The sequence below is a fragment of the Saimiri boliviensis genome, chromosome 6 (genome assembly GCF_048565385.1).
Source record: "Saimiri boliviensis isolate mSaiBol1 chromosome 6, mSaiBol1.pri, whole genome shotgun sequence".
NCBI classification, from domain to species: domain Eukaryota; kingdom Metazoa; phylum Chordata; class Mammalia; order Primates; family Cebidae; genus Saimiri; species Saimiri boliviensis.
In genome coordinates this window covers 87,226,706-87,242,904 of record NC_133454.1, presented here as the reverse complement: position 1 = coordinate 87,242,904, position 16,199 = coordinate 87,226,706, and the positions used below count along the sequence as shown (strand labels likewise).

At 49.7% G+C, this 16,199-nt stretch overlaps 1 protein-coding gene across 1 annotated transcript in view; it reads right to left on the bottom strand.

Annotated features, from left to right (window-relative positions):
- Nucleotides 1-16,199, bottom strand: part of OTOG (otogelin) — a 98,685-nt gene that overhangs the window by 28,185 nt on the left and 54,301 nt on the right. Inside the window, exons 33-39 of the mRNA XM_074401184.1 lie at nt 13,604-13,882; nt 11,493-11,610; nt 10,709-10,788; nt 8,473-10,256; nt 7,544-7,712; nt 7,025-7,170; nt 6,262-6,351 (exon numbers count right to left, since the gene is read on the bottom strand). Coding sequence (XP_074257285.1) covers nt 6,262-6,351; nt 7,025-7,170; nt 7,544-7,712; nt 8,473-10,256; nt 10,709-10,788; nt 11,493-11,610; nt 13,604-13,882 — 2,666 coding nt within the window. The remainder of the gene's footprint in view (nt 1-6,261; nt 6,352-7,024; nt 7,171-7,543; nt 7,713-8,472; nt 10,257-10,708; nt 10,789-11,492; nt 11,611-13,603; nt 13,883-16,199) is intronic.

The window sequence follows — 16,199 nt, the reverse complement described above, 5'->3', positions numbered from 1 at the left end:
AGATGCAAATCTCGACTTACACAAAGGAATAAAAAGCACAAAATGGTAAATATGTGGATAAATATAAACTTTCCTTGTTTAAAAGTTCTCTTTAGAAGATAAATTAACTGCTTAAGGAAAAATAATAAAAATTTACTTGGAGTTTGTGATAAATATAGAAGTAAATTTTATGACAATAACACAAAGGCTTGGGGAAAGGAAATAGTGATATACTGTTATAAAGTTCTTATGATATATGTAATGCAATATGATATTATTTGTAGCTAGTCTGTGACAAATTAAAATTACATGCTATGATATCTAAAGCAATCATGGAAGGAGAAAAAAGTATAGACAATAATCCAACAGTGGAGATGAAATGGAGTCATTAAAAACAATCTAAAGAAGGCAGAAAAAAGAAGAAGGAGGGACTAAAGAACAGATGTCACAAACAGAATGCAAATAGCAACAATATATAAACATCACCATGTTGAGGACCAAATTAAACGTAAATGGTATAAACATCCCCAATTAAAAGGTGGAGATTGTCAGATTGGATTTTTTTAAAAGGAAGGCTCAACTATTTATCCACTGAAAAAAAACCCACGTTTATTTATTTATTTATTTATTTATTTATTTATTTATGAGACAGGGCTTCACTCCTGTCACCCAGGCTGGAGTGCAGTGGTGGAATTACAGCTCACTGCAGCCTCAACTTTCTGGGCCCAGATGATTCTCCCACCTCAGCCTCCTGTATATCTGGAAGTACAGGCATGTGCCACTGTGCTTGACTAATTTTTTAATATATATATTTTCAGTGGAGATCGGGTTTTGTCATGCTGCCCAGGCTGGTCTTGAACTCCTGGGCTCAAGCAATCCACCTGCCTAAACCTCCCAAAATGAGATTACAGGCATGAGCCTACACGCTGGCCAAAAATCCCACTTTAAATAAAGAGCTGGCTGGGCGTGGTGGCTCACACCTATAATCCCAGCACTTTGGGAGGCCAAGGTGGGCAGATCACGAGGTCAGGAGATTGAGACTATCCTGGCTACATGGTGAAACCCCATCTCTATTAAAAAAAAAAAAAAAATTAGCCGAGTATGGTGGCACACACCTGTAGTCTCAGCTACTCGGGAGGCTGAGACAGGAGAATCACTTGAACCCTGGAGGGCAGAGGTTGCAGTGAGCTGAGATCGCGCTGTTGCACTCTGTCACCTGGGCGACAGACTGAGACTCTGTCTCAAAAGTAAATAAATAAATAAAAAGCCACAAATAGGTTAAAGTAAAAGAATAAAAAAAGATACATCTTAGATATACATATTAGATACATCTTAGATATACATAAAAGATACACCTTAGATATACATATTAGTTATACAGGCTAACACTAATCAAAAGAAAGCTGGAGAAGCTATTACAGACAAGTCATTCAAAGTGAAAATCAGAACAAAGACTTTTACCAGGATAAAACGGCCACTACCTAAGGATAAAAGCGTTAATTCATCAAAAGGACATAACAATCCTGAATGTTATGAACCTAAATAACAGACTTTCAGTATAAGTGAATAAAAAAACTAATAAAACTCCAAGGAAAAAATTGATAAACAATTATAGTCATAAATTTCACCATTCTCTCAGTAACTGAGAATAAACAGATAAAAAATTAGTAAGAATTTAGAAGGCTTGAACAACACTATCAGCCAACTTGACCTAATTAACATTCATAGAACACTCTACCCAATAATAAAATACACATTTACTTAGAGTATATTTTTGAACATAAAATAAATCTTACTAAATGTAAAAGAATTCAAGTTAGACAAATTATGTCTTATGAACACAATTAAATTAAATTAGAAATCTATAACAGAAAGGCATCTGAAAAATCATAAAATATTTGAAGATTAAATAAAATACTTAAAACAATTCGTGAGTCAAATAAAAATCAAAAGGGATAACTTTAAAAGTATTTTGAACTGATTGAGAAAGAAAACATGGCATATCAAAACTTGTAGGATGCCGCTAAAACTGTAGCACTAAATTCTTATATTAGAAAATGAATAGAGGTCTCAAATCAATGACATAGGCTTCTACCTTAACAAACTAGAAAAAGAGGAGTAAATTAAGGCTAAAGTAAGCAGAAGAAAGAATATAATAAAGATAGCAGAAATCAATGAAATAGAAAACATAAAAATAATAGAGAAAACCCATAAAGCCATTCCGTGAGAAGAACAGTAAGTTTGAGACGCCTCTAGCCAGGCTTGTCAGGGAAAAGAGAGAAGACACAGATAATGTCAGGAATTAGATATGGCACATAGATTCATGTCCTATAGAAATTAAAAGTATAGCAAGAATATATGATGAACAACTTAATGTTTATAAATTTGACAACTTGGATGAAATGAACAAATTCTGTGAAAGATGCAAACTACCCAAATTTACCGAAGAAGAAATATATAACCAAAAATAGTTCTACATGTACTAAAGAAATTGAACACGTGTTTCAAAATCTCCCCAGAGAAAAATCCAAGCTCAGATGGCTTCACTGTTGAATTCTACCAAATGTTTAAGAAATAAATATTACCAAGTCTACATATACTTCTCCAGAAAATTAAAAAGAAGAGAATACTTTCCAACTCATTATATGAGGCCAGTATTACTCTATTACTAATAGTAAACTATCTCATTACAAGAAAAGAAAATGTAGAATAATATCCATCATAAGGATCCGACAATATACAAGAAGGATAATATAACAAATGAAGTTAATTCCAGGAAGGCAAGACTGGGTTAACATACAAAAATTAATGTAATTCATCACATTAATAATCTGAAAAAGAAAACCAGTATTATCCCAATAGGTGCAGAAAAAAGCATTTGATAAAATCAACATCTACTCCTGGTAATAAAAAACTCTCAGTAGCTAGGAATAAAAGGAAATGTTCTTAACTTGATAAAAGACATCTGTGCAAAGCCTCCAACTAACACACGACTTATACGAAAGACTGAATGCCATCTCCCTAAGATCAGACGAGAATGACTGCTCTCAACCTTTCTTACTCAGCATCACACTAGAGGTCCTAGCCAGTGCAATTGGCAGGAAAAAAAAATTAAAAGCATAGTCATTGGAAAGGAAGAAATAAAACTGTCTCTATTTGGAGAAGACATAATTGTCTATGTAGAAAAACCCAAAGAATATGAGAACTAATAAGTGAGTTTAGTAACATTGCAAGATACAAGCTCAATATGCAAAAGTAAGTTATATTTGCATTAGTAATGAGCTATTGGAAAGTAAAACAAAAACAGCAGAAATACTTACAATAGAACCAAAAAATATAAAGTACTTAGAATAACTCTATTAAAATATGTGTAGGATCCTTACACTAAAAATTATAAAATACAAATTAAAAAATCAAAGAAGCCATTAAAAAAAATAGATAAATCATGTTCGTGAACTGGAAGACTTACCAATGTTATTATTTCAGTTATTTTCCCAAATAATCTATATATTGAGTGCAACTCAAAATCCCAGGAAGACATTTGATAGATATCAAAAAGCTGATTCTAAGTTTCTATGAAAAGTTAAAGGAATTACAATAGCTAGGCCAGGCACAGTAGCTCATGCCTGTAATCCCAACACTTTGGGAGGCTGAGGCAAGAGGATCCCTTGAGGCCAGGAGTTTGTGACCAGCCTGAGCAACATAGGTGAGACCCTCCATTTGTATAAAAAAATTAAAAATTAGCTAGGCATGGTGGCATACACTTGTCCTCTACTTGGGAGGCTGAGGTGGAGGAATACTTGAGCCCAAGAGGTGGAGGACGCAGCAAGTTATCATTGCACCACCGCACTCCACGCTAGATGATAGGGGAAGACCTTGTCTCTAAAAAACAAAACAAACAAACAAACAAACAAAAAAACAGACAAAACAATACCACCTAATTTTAATGTTTAACAATAAGTAATGGCAATCTAGACAGCATAGCATCAGTGAAAGGACAGATTAACAGGACAAAATGAAAAGTGTATAAACAATCCCAAACATTAATTGGTTTTTAAATAAAGGTTCAAAGACAATTCCATGGAGACAGAATAGTCTCTTCAAAAAAAATGGTGCTGGAAAAAATGAGTATTCACATTTGAAAAATGTATCTCAGCCCATACTTTGCACCATTTACAAAACTTAACTTAAAATGCAAGATATACATAAAAGCAATATCTAAAACTATAAAACTTCTAGAAGAAAACATAAGAGAAATTCTGTGTGACTTTGGGCAAGGTTCATTAGGTACAACACCAGTATCATGATTCATAAAAGAAAAAAACTAATAAACTGGACACCATCAAAATAAAGAAAACTTCCGTCTTTTGAAAGACATTAGTGGGTGAGTGGGAAAACATGCTGCAGACTGGAAAATTATATTTATATCTGATAAAGGGCTTGTATCTAAAATATACAAGAAAAGTTCTCAAAACTCAGTAGAACAACATGATCTTTAAAATGTGCAAAAGACTTGAACAGATACTTCACCAAAGAGCATACACTCTGGAAAATAAACCCATGGAACGACGCTCAACATAAGCGGAGAAATGCAAATTAAAACCAAAATGAGGTCTTATTTGACACTTATTAGAGTGACTAAACAAACAAACACATGCCACCAAGCGCTGGCAAGGATGCAAAGCTCCTGGAGCTCTCATCCATTGCTGGTAGGAATGCGAAATGCCTACTCTGGGAAACGGTCTGGCAAGTATTTTAAAGCTAAATATATCCTTCCTGTTCAACCCAGAAATCTACTCCAAGGGACTTTATCTACACAAAACCTGTATGTAAATGTTTACAGCCACTTTATTTGCTATTGTCTCAAACTGGAAGCAACTCAAATTATCTTTCAGCTGGTTAATGGATACATAAACCATGGTACATCCATAAAATGGAATAGTATTCAGCAATAAAAAGTATTGAACTACTGATCTGTGCAACAATATGGATGTCACCATACACTCTGGTGAATTTATATGACATTCTGGAAATGGCGTAACTATAGGAACAGGGGACAATGGTTGTCAGCAAGTGGGGAAGGGGTTGGCAACAAAAAGGCAGGAGGTAGTGTTTGGGATGTAAAACTCTTCTGTATCATGGTTGGAGGTGGTAGCTATATGACTGCAGGTCTATTCTCTACAACTTATAGAATTGTATACTAAGTAGGATAAATTTTACTGCTCATATATATATATATTTTGAGACAGAGTTTCGCTCTTGTTACCCAGGCTGGAGTGTAATGGCACGATCTTGGCTCACCGCAACCTCCGCCTCCTGGGTTCAGGCAATTCTCCTGCCTCAGCCTCCTGAGAAGCTGGGATTACAGGCACGCGCCACCATGCCCAGCTGATTTTTTGTATTTTTAGAAGAGACGGGGTTTCACCACGTTGACCAGGATGGTCTCGATCTCTTGATCTTGTGATCCACCTGCCTCGGCCTCCCAAAGTGCTGGGATTACAGGCGTGAGCCACCGCACCCGGCCACTGCTCATATTTTTAATAGAAAAATTTTACTGCTAATATTTTTAATGGAAAAATTTTATAAACTAAGAAACGAAACTCAGGGTTCTGTTCAAGCCTCCACCCCGTGGGAAACCTACTGTCCTAAGCCCTGTTCCTGCCAGCACCACAAAGTGTGCTGCACCCTGTGTTCAAAGGCAGATTCCAACAGGGAGGCTGCAGATTGAGGCTCAGGAATTGGGGGCAGAGTCACAACTTTGGGACTTGAGGAGAAGACGGATCAGTCCCCTTTGCCCACCTGCTTGAAGGAGCAAAGGTTGGCCCTCTGGGAAGGATGCCCACATGGGGGTGGGCTGTTGTCGGATACCCCAGCCTCCTTGACAGGGGTGAACTTAGTTAAGCCACTGAAGCTTATATTCGGGGCTCCTCACTTCTTGGTAGGGGCCCTAGTCGTAATGTGCTCATGTGGGCTTAGGTTTTTGTAAAAATTGCAAAAGTGAGGTCTTTTAGTCATAAATATTTACCTTTCCAACTTTTTCTCTGTCACAACAATATCCCTTCCCTCCTGGTATACTTCCTCCCCTGACATTAGAGTGGCCACAAGCATTCTAATTATAATTGCTTCCAAATATATCTAATTTTGCACTGTTTTTTAAAGAAGCTCCCCTCCCTACCCCTGTCTCAAATCATGACTCAGCCTCATAGCCCCTCCACCCCTGGACTCCATGCCCCTTGGCTAACCATGGCCCTGCCCTGGAGGCTGGCTGTTTGATGCACTCACCTTTCGGTTGAAGCGATCAATAGTGACCTGATGGGTCAAGTGAGTCACGTTCAGCATCACCAGGCAGAAGGGGGGCCAGTTCAGGTGCCCCTGCAGAGAGAACCCAGCCCTCATCAACCTGGAGCCTTCTCACAGCAAATATGAGTCGTCTCCCCTGACTCCCCACCTGCACTATGCCAGAGACTCCCATCGCAGATGGTGCCCAGGGGTCCATGGAACACTTCTGGTTCCATCTGACCTTACGCAAGCCCAGATCAAAACAGACAAAAGGAAAGAAGGGAGGAAGAGAGGGAAGGAGGGAGTGGGGAAGGGAGGAAGCAGGGAAGGGGAGAAGGAGGGAAGGAGGGAAGGAGGGAAGGGAAGAGAAAGAAGCTGCCTCCTTCCACCTGGCTTATGGGGACATCCTAGTAGGAGATCCCCTGCAGCCAGCACCCAAGACCTCGGGCCACACCCTTGGTGTGACATCCCAGCTCCTCTGCACTTCATGCCATCTCTCCTACATGGCAGGAAGCTGACACAAGCTGGGAAAGGCACAGGCTGGGGCCAGGAGGTGGCGAACTCCACTCAATTCTTTCCCCAGTCTCCCAGGGAGCCATCACCTGGGGATGCCCTGCCCATTCCAGGAGACTCCTGGAGACAGAGGGAGCTCTGGGGAGCTTCTACATCTATCCTCGCCTGGGGCACCCTGGCTCACTGCTCCATCTCCCTCTTATCCTAGTCCAGTTCCTAGTCCCCTGCAGGGTGAGAGGCATGGGGCAGGCACCAGGTTGGCACTTTTGCAGTCCAGGACGTGGACAGTGACCATTTCATCTGGGCTCTGGCTGAGGATGTAGATGGCCTCCTTGAACAGAGCTGCGTGGCTTCCATCGAAGGTCACGAAGCTAAGGTCTGGGAAGATTGAGCACCGACCTGGGAGAGGGGCACGGCACAAGAAGAACCAGTGGATGCCTCCGAGACCAAGGCCTCCAAGACTAGCAAGATGGGGCAGGTGCCTGGGCCCCTTCCTGGATGATGCAGAGCCCTGGGGTCTGGAAGGTGGCTCAGAGGAGGCATCACACAGATCAGAGGTCCCAAGCATAGGAAATCTGCCAGCTCGAGCTCCCACAGGAGTCCTCAGCCACGGCCAGGAGGGGAGTCTGGGCCCTACAGATCAGGGGGAGGGGAGTCTGGGGCACACAGATCAGGGGGAGGGGAGTTTGGGGCACACAGATCAGGGGTGGCGGTCATGCTTGGGTAAGGATAGAGCGAGGATGCCGGAGGCTCCGCTGACCCCATGACTCACAGGCGCACTCCCAGAGCGGGCAGCAGCGGTCCCCACCCACCCGCACAGCGAGGCCCAGGATCCCACAGCGAGGGGGAGCAGCGCCCTGGGGACAGTGCTGGGACTGATTCACACGGATCAGCTGGCCTTCCAGGCAGATGTGGCGGATGCAGTCCTGCTCGGCGATTGGCTGGGCACAGAGTGAAGGATGTGTGAGTGCCCATCAAGGAGCTACAGCCCACCCTACCCCACAAGCCGCGAGGGCACCAGATCCTTCCCACATGCAGGTCCTAGTGGGGCAGGGGACCTTCTGGGGAAAGATGCCCTCAACCTCCACCCAGCAACAAGCCATCTGGGGCCTGGTGCTGTGCTTAGTGTCAGCTCAGGGGCCAGGGACCGATTCCCTGAGACCTCTGCAGATCTGCCTGACCTTTGCTGAGAGGTCTGGGTACACAGGCGTGTATACACACTAGCTCACACTCACAGAAACCCTAGCATATTTGTACAAGCCTGTGTGCGCACGCGCACACACACACACACACACACACACACACACAGTTTCTCACAAAGCTGCCCGTGAGGGTGTCTCAAACACCACACATCTCACACACAAGAACATATGCAGATGCATGAGTGTTCATGTCGTGTCACATATGTGAACACAAATGCACAGAGCAGTCTCACATAGGCATAAAAGGCACACACCAGCATACCCACATTGTCACCTGGGCACCACACTAGGCCATCCCATCAGCTCTCCAGGGCCTAGATGGGCAAGGCGGAAACCTGGTATGGTGTAAGGGGCCAACGGAAGACTGAAGAATTTTTCAGGGACCAGGAGCTTGGGGCAGGAACGAGGAAAGCGACTAAAAGTCCATCTAGCAGGGAAGAGGGAAGGGATAAAGGGAAGGGGCACATACAGGTGGCCAGAACCCCGAGAAATCACTCACGACACAGGTGGTGGACGCATTGCCCTCAGTGGTGGTTGCCAAGGTCTCTGCCAAACCCTCCACGATGCTCTGGGCTGGGGCTGAGCGCCCAGATGCTTCTGTGGTGGCCTTGTCCACTAGCTCTGCTGGGGGGTGAGCCCCTGCCGAGGTTCCATGGGCCTCAGCCAGCTGAGGCAACAGAACCAGCGTGCTCTCTCGGGGGGCTGTCCTAGCTGAGACAGGGCTCAGGGGATAGGACGTGGGCACTGGCAGAGCTGTGCCTGCCTGGGGTCCCTCAGGTTTAGTCACCAAAGGAGCAAGAGGGTGGCTCACGGCAGGCATGAGCTCTGTGGGCCCACCCTGGGCAGAGCCATAGAGAGAGGTGGGTGGAGACACTTGCTTGGACAGGATGGCCACCTTCCCTGTGGTGCTCTTTCGCGGGGCAACAGACACCGTGGAGGCCACGCCCTCAGCCACGGCCAGGACTCCAGAGGTTGGCAAGGTGGCTCCCAGCAGCAGGCCTGGAGCTGTGCCTGCTGCCAGGGGTGCTGTGTGGGCAGGTGGGTGTGTCTGGGCCACTGTAGCCGGAGTGAGAGGCAGTACTGGGCTAAGCGTCTGAGCAGCCAGAGTCATGGCCACAGCGAGAGATGTGGCCTGTGGCTGGAGTGGAGTGGTGATGACAGAGTCTTTGGGGCCGGGTGTGGCCACTGGGGCAGATGTGCCCACCTTGGCCAGGGGCAGGCTGGTGTCGGGAGGCAGGCCAGAGAGGAGCTGGGAGGGACGAGTTGATTCAAGGGACACCAAGGCTGTGGCTCCCAGCCCATGAGTGACTGCTGACAGGCTGGTGGCAGCTGGGGTCCCTGGGGGCAGAGCTGGAGGCCTGGTGGCCGTGGTGGTATGCTGGGCTGGGCGGGGTGGTGCAGTGGGGAGTGGGTGTGGCTGTGGGGAGGCAGGCAAGCCCGTGGGCTGGCTGTACCCCGCTTCACCCTTCTCTGTGGACAGCTCCATCTCCACGCTGCTGGTTGCAAGGGGACTGACAGGAACCTGCTCTGCTGATGTTCTAGCCATGGTTAGGGGGCTGCTGGGACTTGAAGCACTCTGGGTCTGGGTGGGCTGGGGGACCCCTGTCCTGCTTATGACTTTAGTTACTTCAGGTGTCAGCACAGCCTTGTGGGATCCCGAGGAGGTGGGGGACCTGGAGATCACTCCAGGGGAGGCCGCGGGTCTGGAGGAGGGACTTGCTGTCAAGGAGGCCTGTAGAGGTGTCGTCCTAACAGGCAAGGAGCTCTGGCCTGGGACTGTCACAGCCTTGGTCATGAGCGGGAATCGAGGGGCAGGGGGTGACCGAGAGGAGACTGTGATGTTGGGGCTTCCTGCAAAGATCACAGTCACCCTTGCCGTCTCCATGGCACCCGACACCATGCCAGGTGTGGGTGTCTGCAGTGCAGTGGGTAGGGATGAGGGCTCAGGGGTGCGGGGGATGGCCAGGAGGCTGGCAGTCACTCCCTTGCTGGCTGGGGCTTCTGTGGGGTGGGCAGGGAGTTGAGATGCAGTGAGCCCCAGAGGCTGCTGCAGAGTGGACTGGGTGGGGCCTGGAGACCCCACTGGCTTCTCAGTGGCTTCCACTGGTGGGTTCAGGGCTGTGGTGAGTGGGGCAGCTGGGGTGAGGGCTGGCCTGTGGGTGGGGGTCCTGGGGCTTTCCTGTGGCAGGTGTGGCTCATCACTGGAAGCAGGCAGTACTTGACTGGGAGGGAGGGTCTCATTGCCAAGGGCCTCTGTGGGAATCCAAACTGCTGGCTCTACGCCTATGGAGACAAGAGAAGAGGCTCAGAAGGTGGGGTGACTGCCGCTCAGAAGGTGGCGGGCATTGCTGGCCAGGGTTGTAGGGTGGGGATTGAGGACTGGCACCCTTGGGGATGGGGTGAGGGCAGCTTCTGATGGCCAGGAGAAGTCAGCAGGTCTGGACTCTGCCCCAGACCTCAGTCCCTGACCTCAGACCCAGGAGACCTCAGGTCTAAGTCTGACTGCACCACCTTCTCACCATGTGACCCCATTCTGGGACTCATTTCCCCTCTCTGTGAAATGGGGCGAATAGAGCGGATGAGGCCTGTGCCTCTGGTGCCTGTGACTCTTTCCAGAGGTCCCCGTGCTGACCTTGCTTCTCTGGGACCTGGGAGCTTTGGGGCATGACTGCTTAATTCGACCCTAGGGACTTAGAGAAAACCCGAGGGGAAGATGAGAAGTCCCAGCCGCTCACAGTCCTCCAAGTAGACACATCTCTGTGTGACTTCATCCAGGACCTTGGGAGTGGGGCATACAGGGACACAGCCTTCTACCCTGAGGACAGAGCAGACAGCAGGCTAGTGGCCTGAAATACAGAGAAGGCTGCCTCCCTTTCCCTCGGTTGAGCACAGGACTTACCCTTTCTTATGACACACGTGTGTGTGCACACGTGCTTATCACGTGTACAGACACACAACCCACCATAGCAATGCTGTCGCACATGTACAGCACACACACCCAAATACATAGGCAGCACACTCCTGCACACTCCTATCCCTCAGCCCGAGAGGGAAACACACACACAAAGTGCATTTGTGCACACACTTGTGAACATGTTCATACACGTCTGCCTGGATGCATTCTCACGTGGCCCAACATACCCCCTCCAACCCTGCAGAAGTCCAAAGTGTTTACACACACATACGTACACATCCACAGAGACTGCCACAAACATCAGTGAATACGCCCTCACACACACACACAGCTATACACAACACATGCATACATGCAGCTGTGTACAATGCACAGTTGTAGCAGTTTGCTCACAAACGCACATGAGGCTCTGCTGCATGCGCATCGTGCACAAATAGAGACTCACATATGCTCAGTCATGTGCACATATAGAAAGACACAGTCACCCTGGTACACACATCCCCATACACTCAACATAGGAAACACTCATACACAAATGTATGTGAGTGCACACACACACTGGCACACACACCTTGACTCCACGCCCACAGTCCCTGACACCTCACCTGGGTACGTCCTGGCAGCTGACTGCCCGTGGGTCCCTGCAGGTTTGGAAGCAGGGGCTGGCACAGGCATCATAGCGCCACTCGCAGATGGGGTAGGCAGCCCCCGAGGGCTTGGCATCTAAAAAGCAAGATGGGGCAGCAACTCTGGGTCAGGTGCAGACACAGAAGGAGTCCCAGAGCTCAGCCCTGTCCCTCCATCCTGTGGAGGGGAAAAATGGACCCATGCAGGGAAAGTGAAGGGGGAAAACACCATGCTAAGGAGAAACAGCGTTCACGGTGGTTGGGGTAAGGGCTCTGGAAACCGAATGCAGGACTGAGGACAGGGAAGCTCTAGCCGAGGCTTTGAAGGATGGCCAAAGAAGGGGCCTGAACCCCCCATCTCTCCCTTGGGCTACACTACCACCCATCCTGCCCCTCTGGGACCCTGGTGCTTAGGCTTGCCCCGTATCCCAGGACACAGTAACCTCCTCCTCCTTGCCCTCCCGCTAGCAGGGCCATTGCAGACCTCCACAGAGGCAAGAGGCTCTCCTTTGCAGGGTGAGGGGAGGCGCTGGGAGATCCCTCCCCCTCTAGCCCAAAGCCTTCCTGGGCACCTGGCCCCATAGAGACAAGGGAGGTACTCTTCCCCAGGCTCAGCCCTCTCTGTTCCCAGAGGATGCCCTGAAGAGCCTCCCAGGGCCTAAGGAAAGAACGGGTGCAGGTCGTGTGAGCACCACCCTCACTGCTCCGGGTGGCTGGGGCTAACTCTTAAACAGCACCGGGCGCTACGTGAAACATTTCACATGTATTTTCTCATTCGGCCTTACCAACGTCCTATGAAGCAGGCACTAGTATCACCCCCACTTTAGAGAGAAGGAAACCCAGGCACAGATGATGCTGGGGAAATGAAAGGTTTTCAGGGGAGATGTTCTCAAAAGAGGCCCTGTGGCAGGCACCTTGATAAATGAAGGAACAGTCTGCAGCCTATGGGGAGCTTGGAGGCAGACAAGTAGACCCCAGACTACCTCGGCACGAATGATCAGTTCTAGACACACAGCTGGGCAGGGAGGTGTGGGCAGGCTCCGTGGCAGGCTCCAGGAAGCAGCCCCACCCTGACAGCCCCTCCAGACATCCTAATCCATACGCTGCTGCCAGCTGTGAAGAAACCTGCTTTTCCAAAAGCCTAGAGAGCAGAACTTACATCTGGGGAGCACCTACTATGTGCCACGCCCAGGGCAAAGCCCAGGAGACAAAGCCTCACTTCCGAGACAAATTTCCCCATTTCACAGATGAAGAAACCGAGTCAAGGAAATGGGGGCTCTCCTCTAAGTCTCTAAGACCAGGGTCAGGATTCGAATCCAAGACTGTCCAGTTTCAAAGCCTGGGCTCATGCCATTCTGCCCCAGGGTCTTCTGGAGAGGGATGCAAATATTCCCATCATGAGTGAGTCTTGTCATCATGGCCAGTGATAAATCTGTCCCATGCCAAGTTCAAAGGAGGATTCGATAACTGGCCGCTGAAGGGAAGAATGAGCTCACTCAGCCCTGGCTTGGGTGGGGTGTGTGATGAAATGAAGAGGCTGGCTGAAGAGACACATTTGCTTATGTATACATGCAAGTGGATCCATCCACAGACACAAGTACCCCCACTTGGCCTTGGCAGAAGGTCGGGGAGTTGCCCCATTCCTGTCCACAGGCTTGAGCCTTCCACCGAGAGATGAGGCTGCTGGTCCCCAGACCTGTGTCCCATGTAGCAGTTTGAACTCATGGGGCAGGCATGTGACCCCATCAGCAAGAAAACTGAGCCGGCAGCGACGCACACTGCAGCCAGGATCATGTCTCCCCTCACTTCCACAAAGGCTACTGTATTTTTAGACCATGTAATTGGCCTGTGGCAGTTGGCAGGACTCGGGAAATTGACTGGACCCCAAGCCACACTGCTCGTGACTGCCTAGGCCGTCAACCTGAAGGCTGGGCCACCTCTCATCTCAGGGTTGCACCCGCGTGGCCCCGTGTGCCACGAGGAGGATTCTCCCTCTTGGGGTCAATTGGAAGGGTGAGGTGGGGACAGGGCAGGAAGAGCAGCGGACTGAGAGGGCCAAGGGGCCTAGGGTGATGGCAGGAGTCACCTACCCAGAAGGCGGAAGAGCGTGCCCCGGCGGAACACCTCCGTGTGCTCGTACAGCCGCAGGGCCAGCACTGGGCCTGACGCATAGAGGAAGGAGCCGGGCTTGGCCAGGGACTCCAGGGCCACCAGGCCTGCCTGCCACATCCCCCGGTGCAGCGAGAAGGAGGCACGCTGTTGGAAGGCGTCGTGGCCTTGCCACTTAGCCAGCTCCAGAGACCCGTTGGCTGTGACGTGCAGGAAGAAGTTGGGTCTGTCTGCTGCCTCCAGGGACACCACATCTGGGTCTGCAGAAAGCCACATGGGGAGGGTCAGTGCAGGGAGAAGTCCAGACTGGGTGGGCTTCGGGACAGCATCCTGGCACACATCTGCTCTCTCAGTGACTCCAGACAGCAGCACACCTGCAGACCAGCAGGGCCCTGCCTACTGGCTGCCCCTCTGCTCACACCATCCCCACCTGAGGGCGAGCAGAGGCTTAGAGAACCCCCAACTGCTGAGACTCAGGAAAGTAGCTGAACTATCTCCTTTCCTCCCCCTTGCATCCCTCTTTTCATTCTTCCCTCCTCCCACAAACACCTTTGAGTGCCCTCAATGTGCCAGGCGCTATTCTAAACACCCAGGATCCAGCAGTGAATACAACAGAGGCAGCTGCCCTGATGGGGCTGCATTGCATTGGATGTGCGGGGCAGGCTGGGGGTTAGTGATCTGCCAGGTTATAGGGTTCCCAGCACTGGCAGCCCTTCGTCCAACCCACAGACAGGGAGAGGGTCCTAGAGAGAGAGAGAAAGGAGCTTGCCCAGAGACACACAGCTCGTCTCTGTCTTCACTGCAGCCTCCACAACTGCTCGTTTCTAGGACATGGGGGCATGCTGCCAGGTGGACAGTTTCCCTTGCACAGGCTTCCTGGGTCTTCCCAATTCCCAAATCCACAAGCAGGCACAGGTAGTGAGCATGGGGCCAGGAGTCCCAGCTCACCACCCTGGCTGTGCTATGGGCAAGCACATTCATGCCCAGACTGTTGGAGTGGTCATCAGTGAGGTGTGTGTGAAGTGCCTGGCATGGCCTGGTGCCAGGTGGGTGCATCTTCAGCCCCTCCCAAGTGTCCCCTGTGTGACTGGTAGTGTCCCTGTTACTCCTCCATGGGCAGCCGTGAGCAGATGGCAGGTAACGGAAGGCAGACTTCATTATTCGTGTTAATCATCACAGCTGCTATTTACGCATGACTCACTGTGTGCCAGGCACTGTGCTAAGCAAGCCAGTTACCCGCAAGGTATGAAATTCCTACGAGAACCCCGTGACATAGAAAATCCCTTCATTCAGCAGCAAGTATTTACTGCACGCCTGCTGTGGGTCAGGCCCTGTTCTAGGCACTGAGGCCATGATAGGGAGCAAAATAATGGAAAGTCTCGTCCTCGTGGAGCTCATCCTGGGGGTTGAGGGGTGGGCAGAGAGTACATTTCTATGATAGGTTACAAGGTGGTGATATTGCTATTCCCATTTTACAGAGGAGGGAAGTAAGGCCTAGAGTCACATCAGCGGTGGATGAGGGAGGCAGGGCTGGGTGCAGGCAGGCTGAGGCCAGAGCCCAGCATCTTAACTGCCACACGGCCAGTCCCCACAAAGGGATGCAGGCACAGGCAGGGGCAGCACAGCGAGGTAGGGCACTGAGCCTCAGCCCCAGCCCACTCCATGGCAGTGTGACCTCAGGAAAGTCACTTCTCCCCTCTGGGCCTTGGCTTCCTCCTTCATGAAGATGGAGTTGGCAGGGATCAAGGCTTCTCCACTGTTTTCCTCGCTGCCCGCTGTCCTCTAACACGGCAGACACCTTGAGGCGCAGCGTCTTGTGCTGTACCATAAATATTCGAGTGGTTTCACGTGCCATTCTCTGTATTTCTTGTTTAATGCCTCGGTGTGGGGGCAGCATGGCAGAGGAGTGTGACTGAAAGACTCTGAACCCAAACAGTGGGCGCCCGTCACTAACAAGCACTGCGCCCTTGGGTAAATCACCTAACCTCCTGGGCCTCAGTTCGCTCATCTGTAGATTAGATTGGGAAAATCCGCCTCCTAAGATTGTCTTGAGAATCAAATGAGTCACTATACATGAAGCGCTTAGAACCATGCCAGTACATGAGAGGTGCTATAGAAGGGCAACATATGATTATTAAATAAATAACCTCCCCGCCCCCCAAAATCTTCGGGTAACACTGGCACCCCAGGGACCTGTGCCAGGCCATGGTGGTGACTCCACAGAGTGGAGAGCCTGGGCCTCAGTGACTGCTGGGTCCTCGCCTCTGTGATGTTTCCTGCTCTCCACTTCTCATCACCACCTTTCTCATCCTTTAAGGCCCAAATCAAGGGGCACCTCCTCCCGGAAGCCACCCCAGGTCCTACCTGCAAGGCACCTCTCCTTGGCTGCCCAGGACCCTGGGCACAGCTCAGGAGAAGCAGCACAGAATGGTGAGGGAGGAGCTTGGGTCCCCACTGAGCCCATGAGACCCAGGCCTGACTCTGAGGTGGAGCCTGGATGGCAGCACCTCTGGGACCCTGCGCCCAGCAATGTTCTTTAAGGCCAGGTGACTCCAGGGTCCTGCTTAGCATATCCAC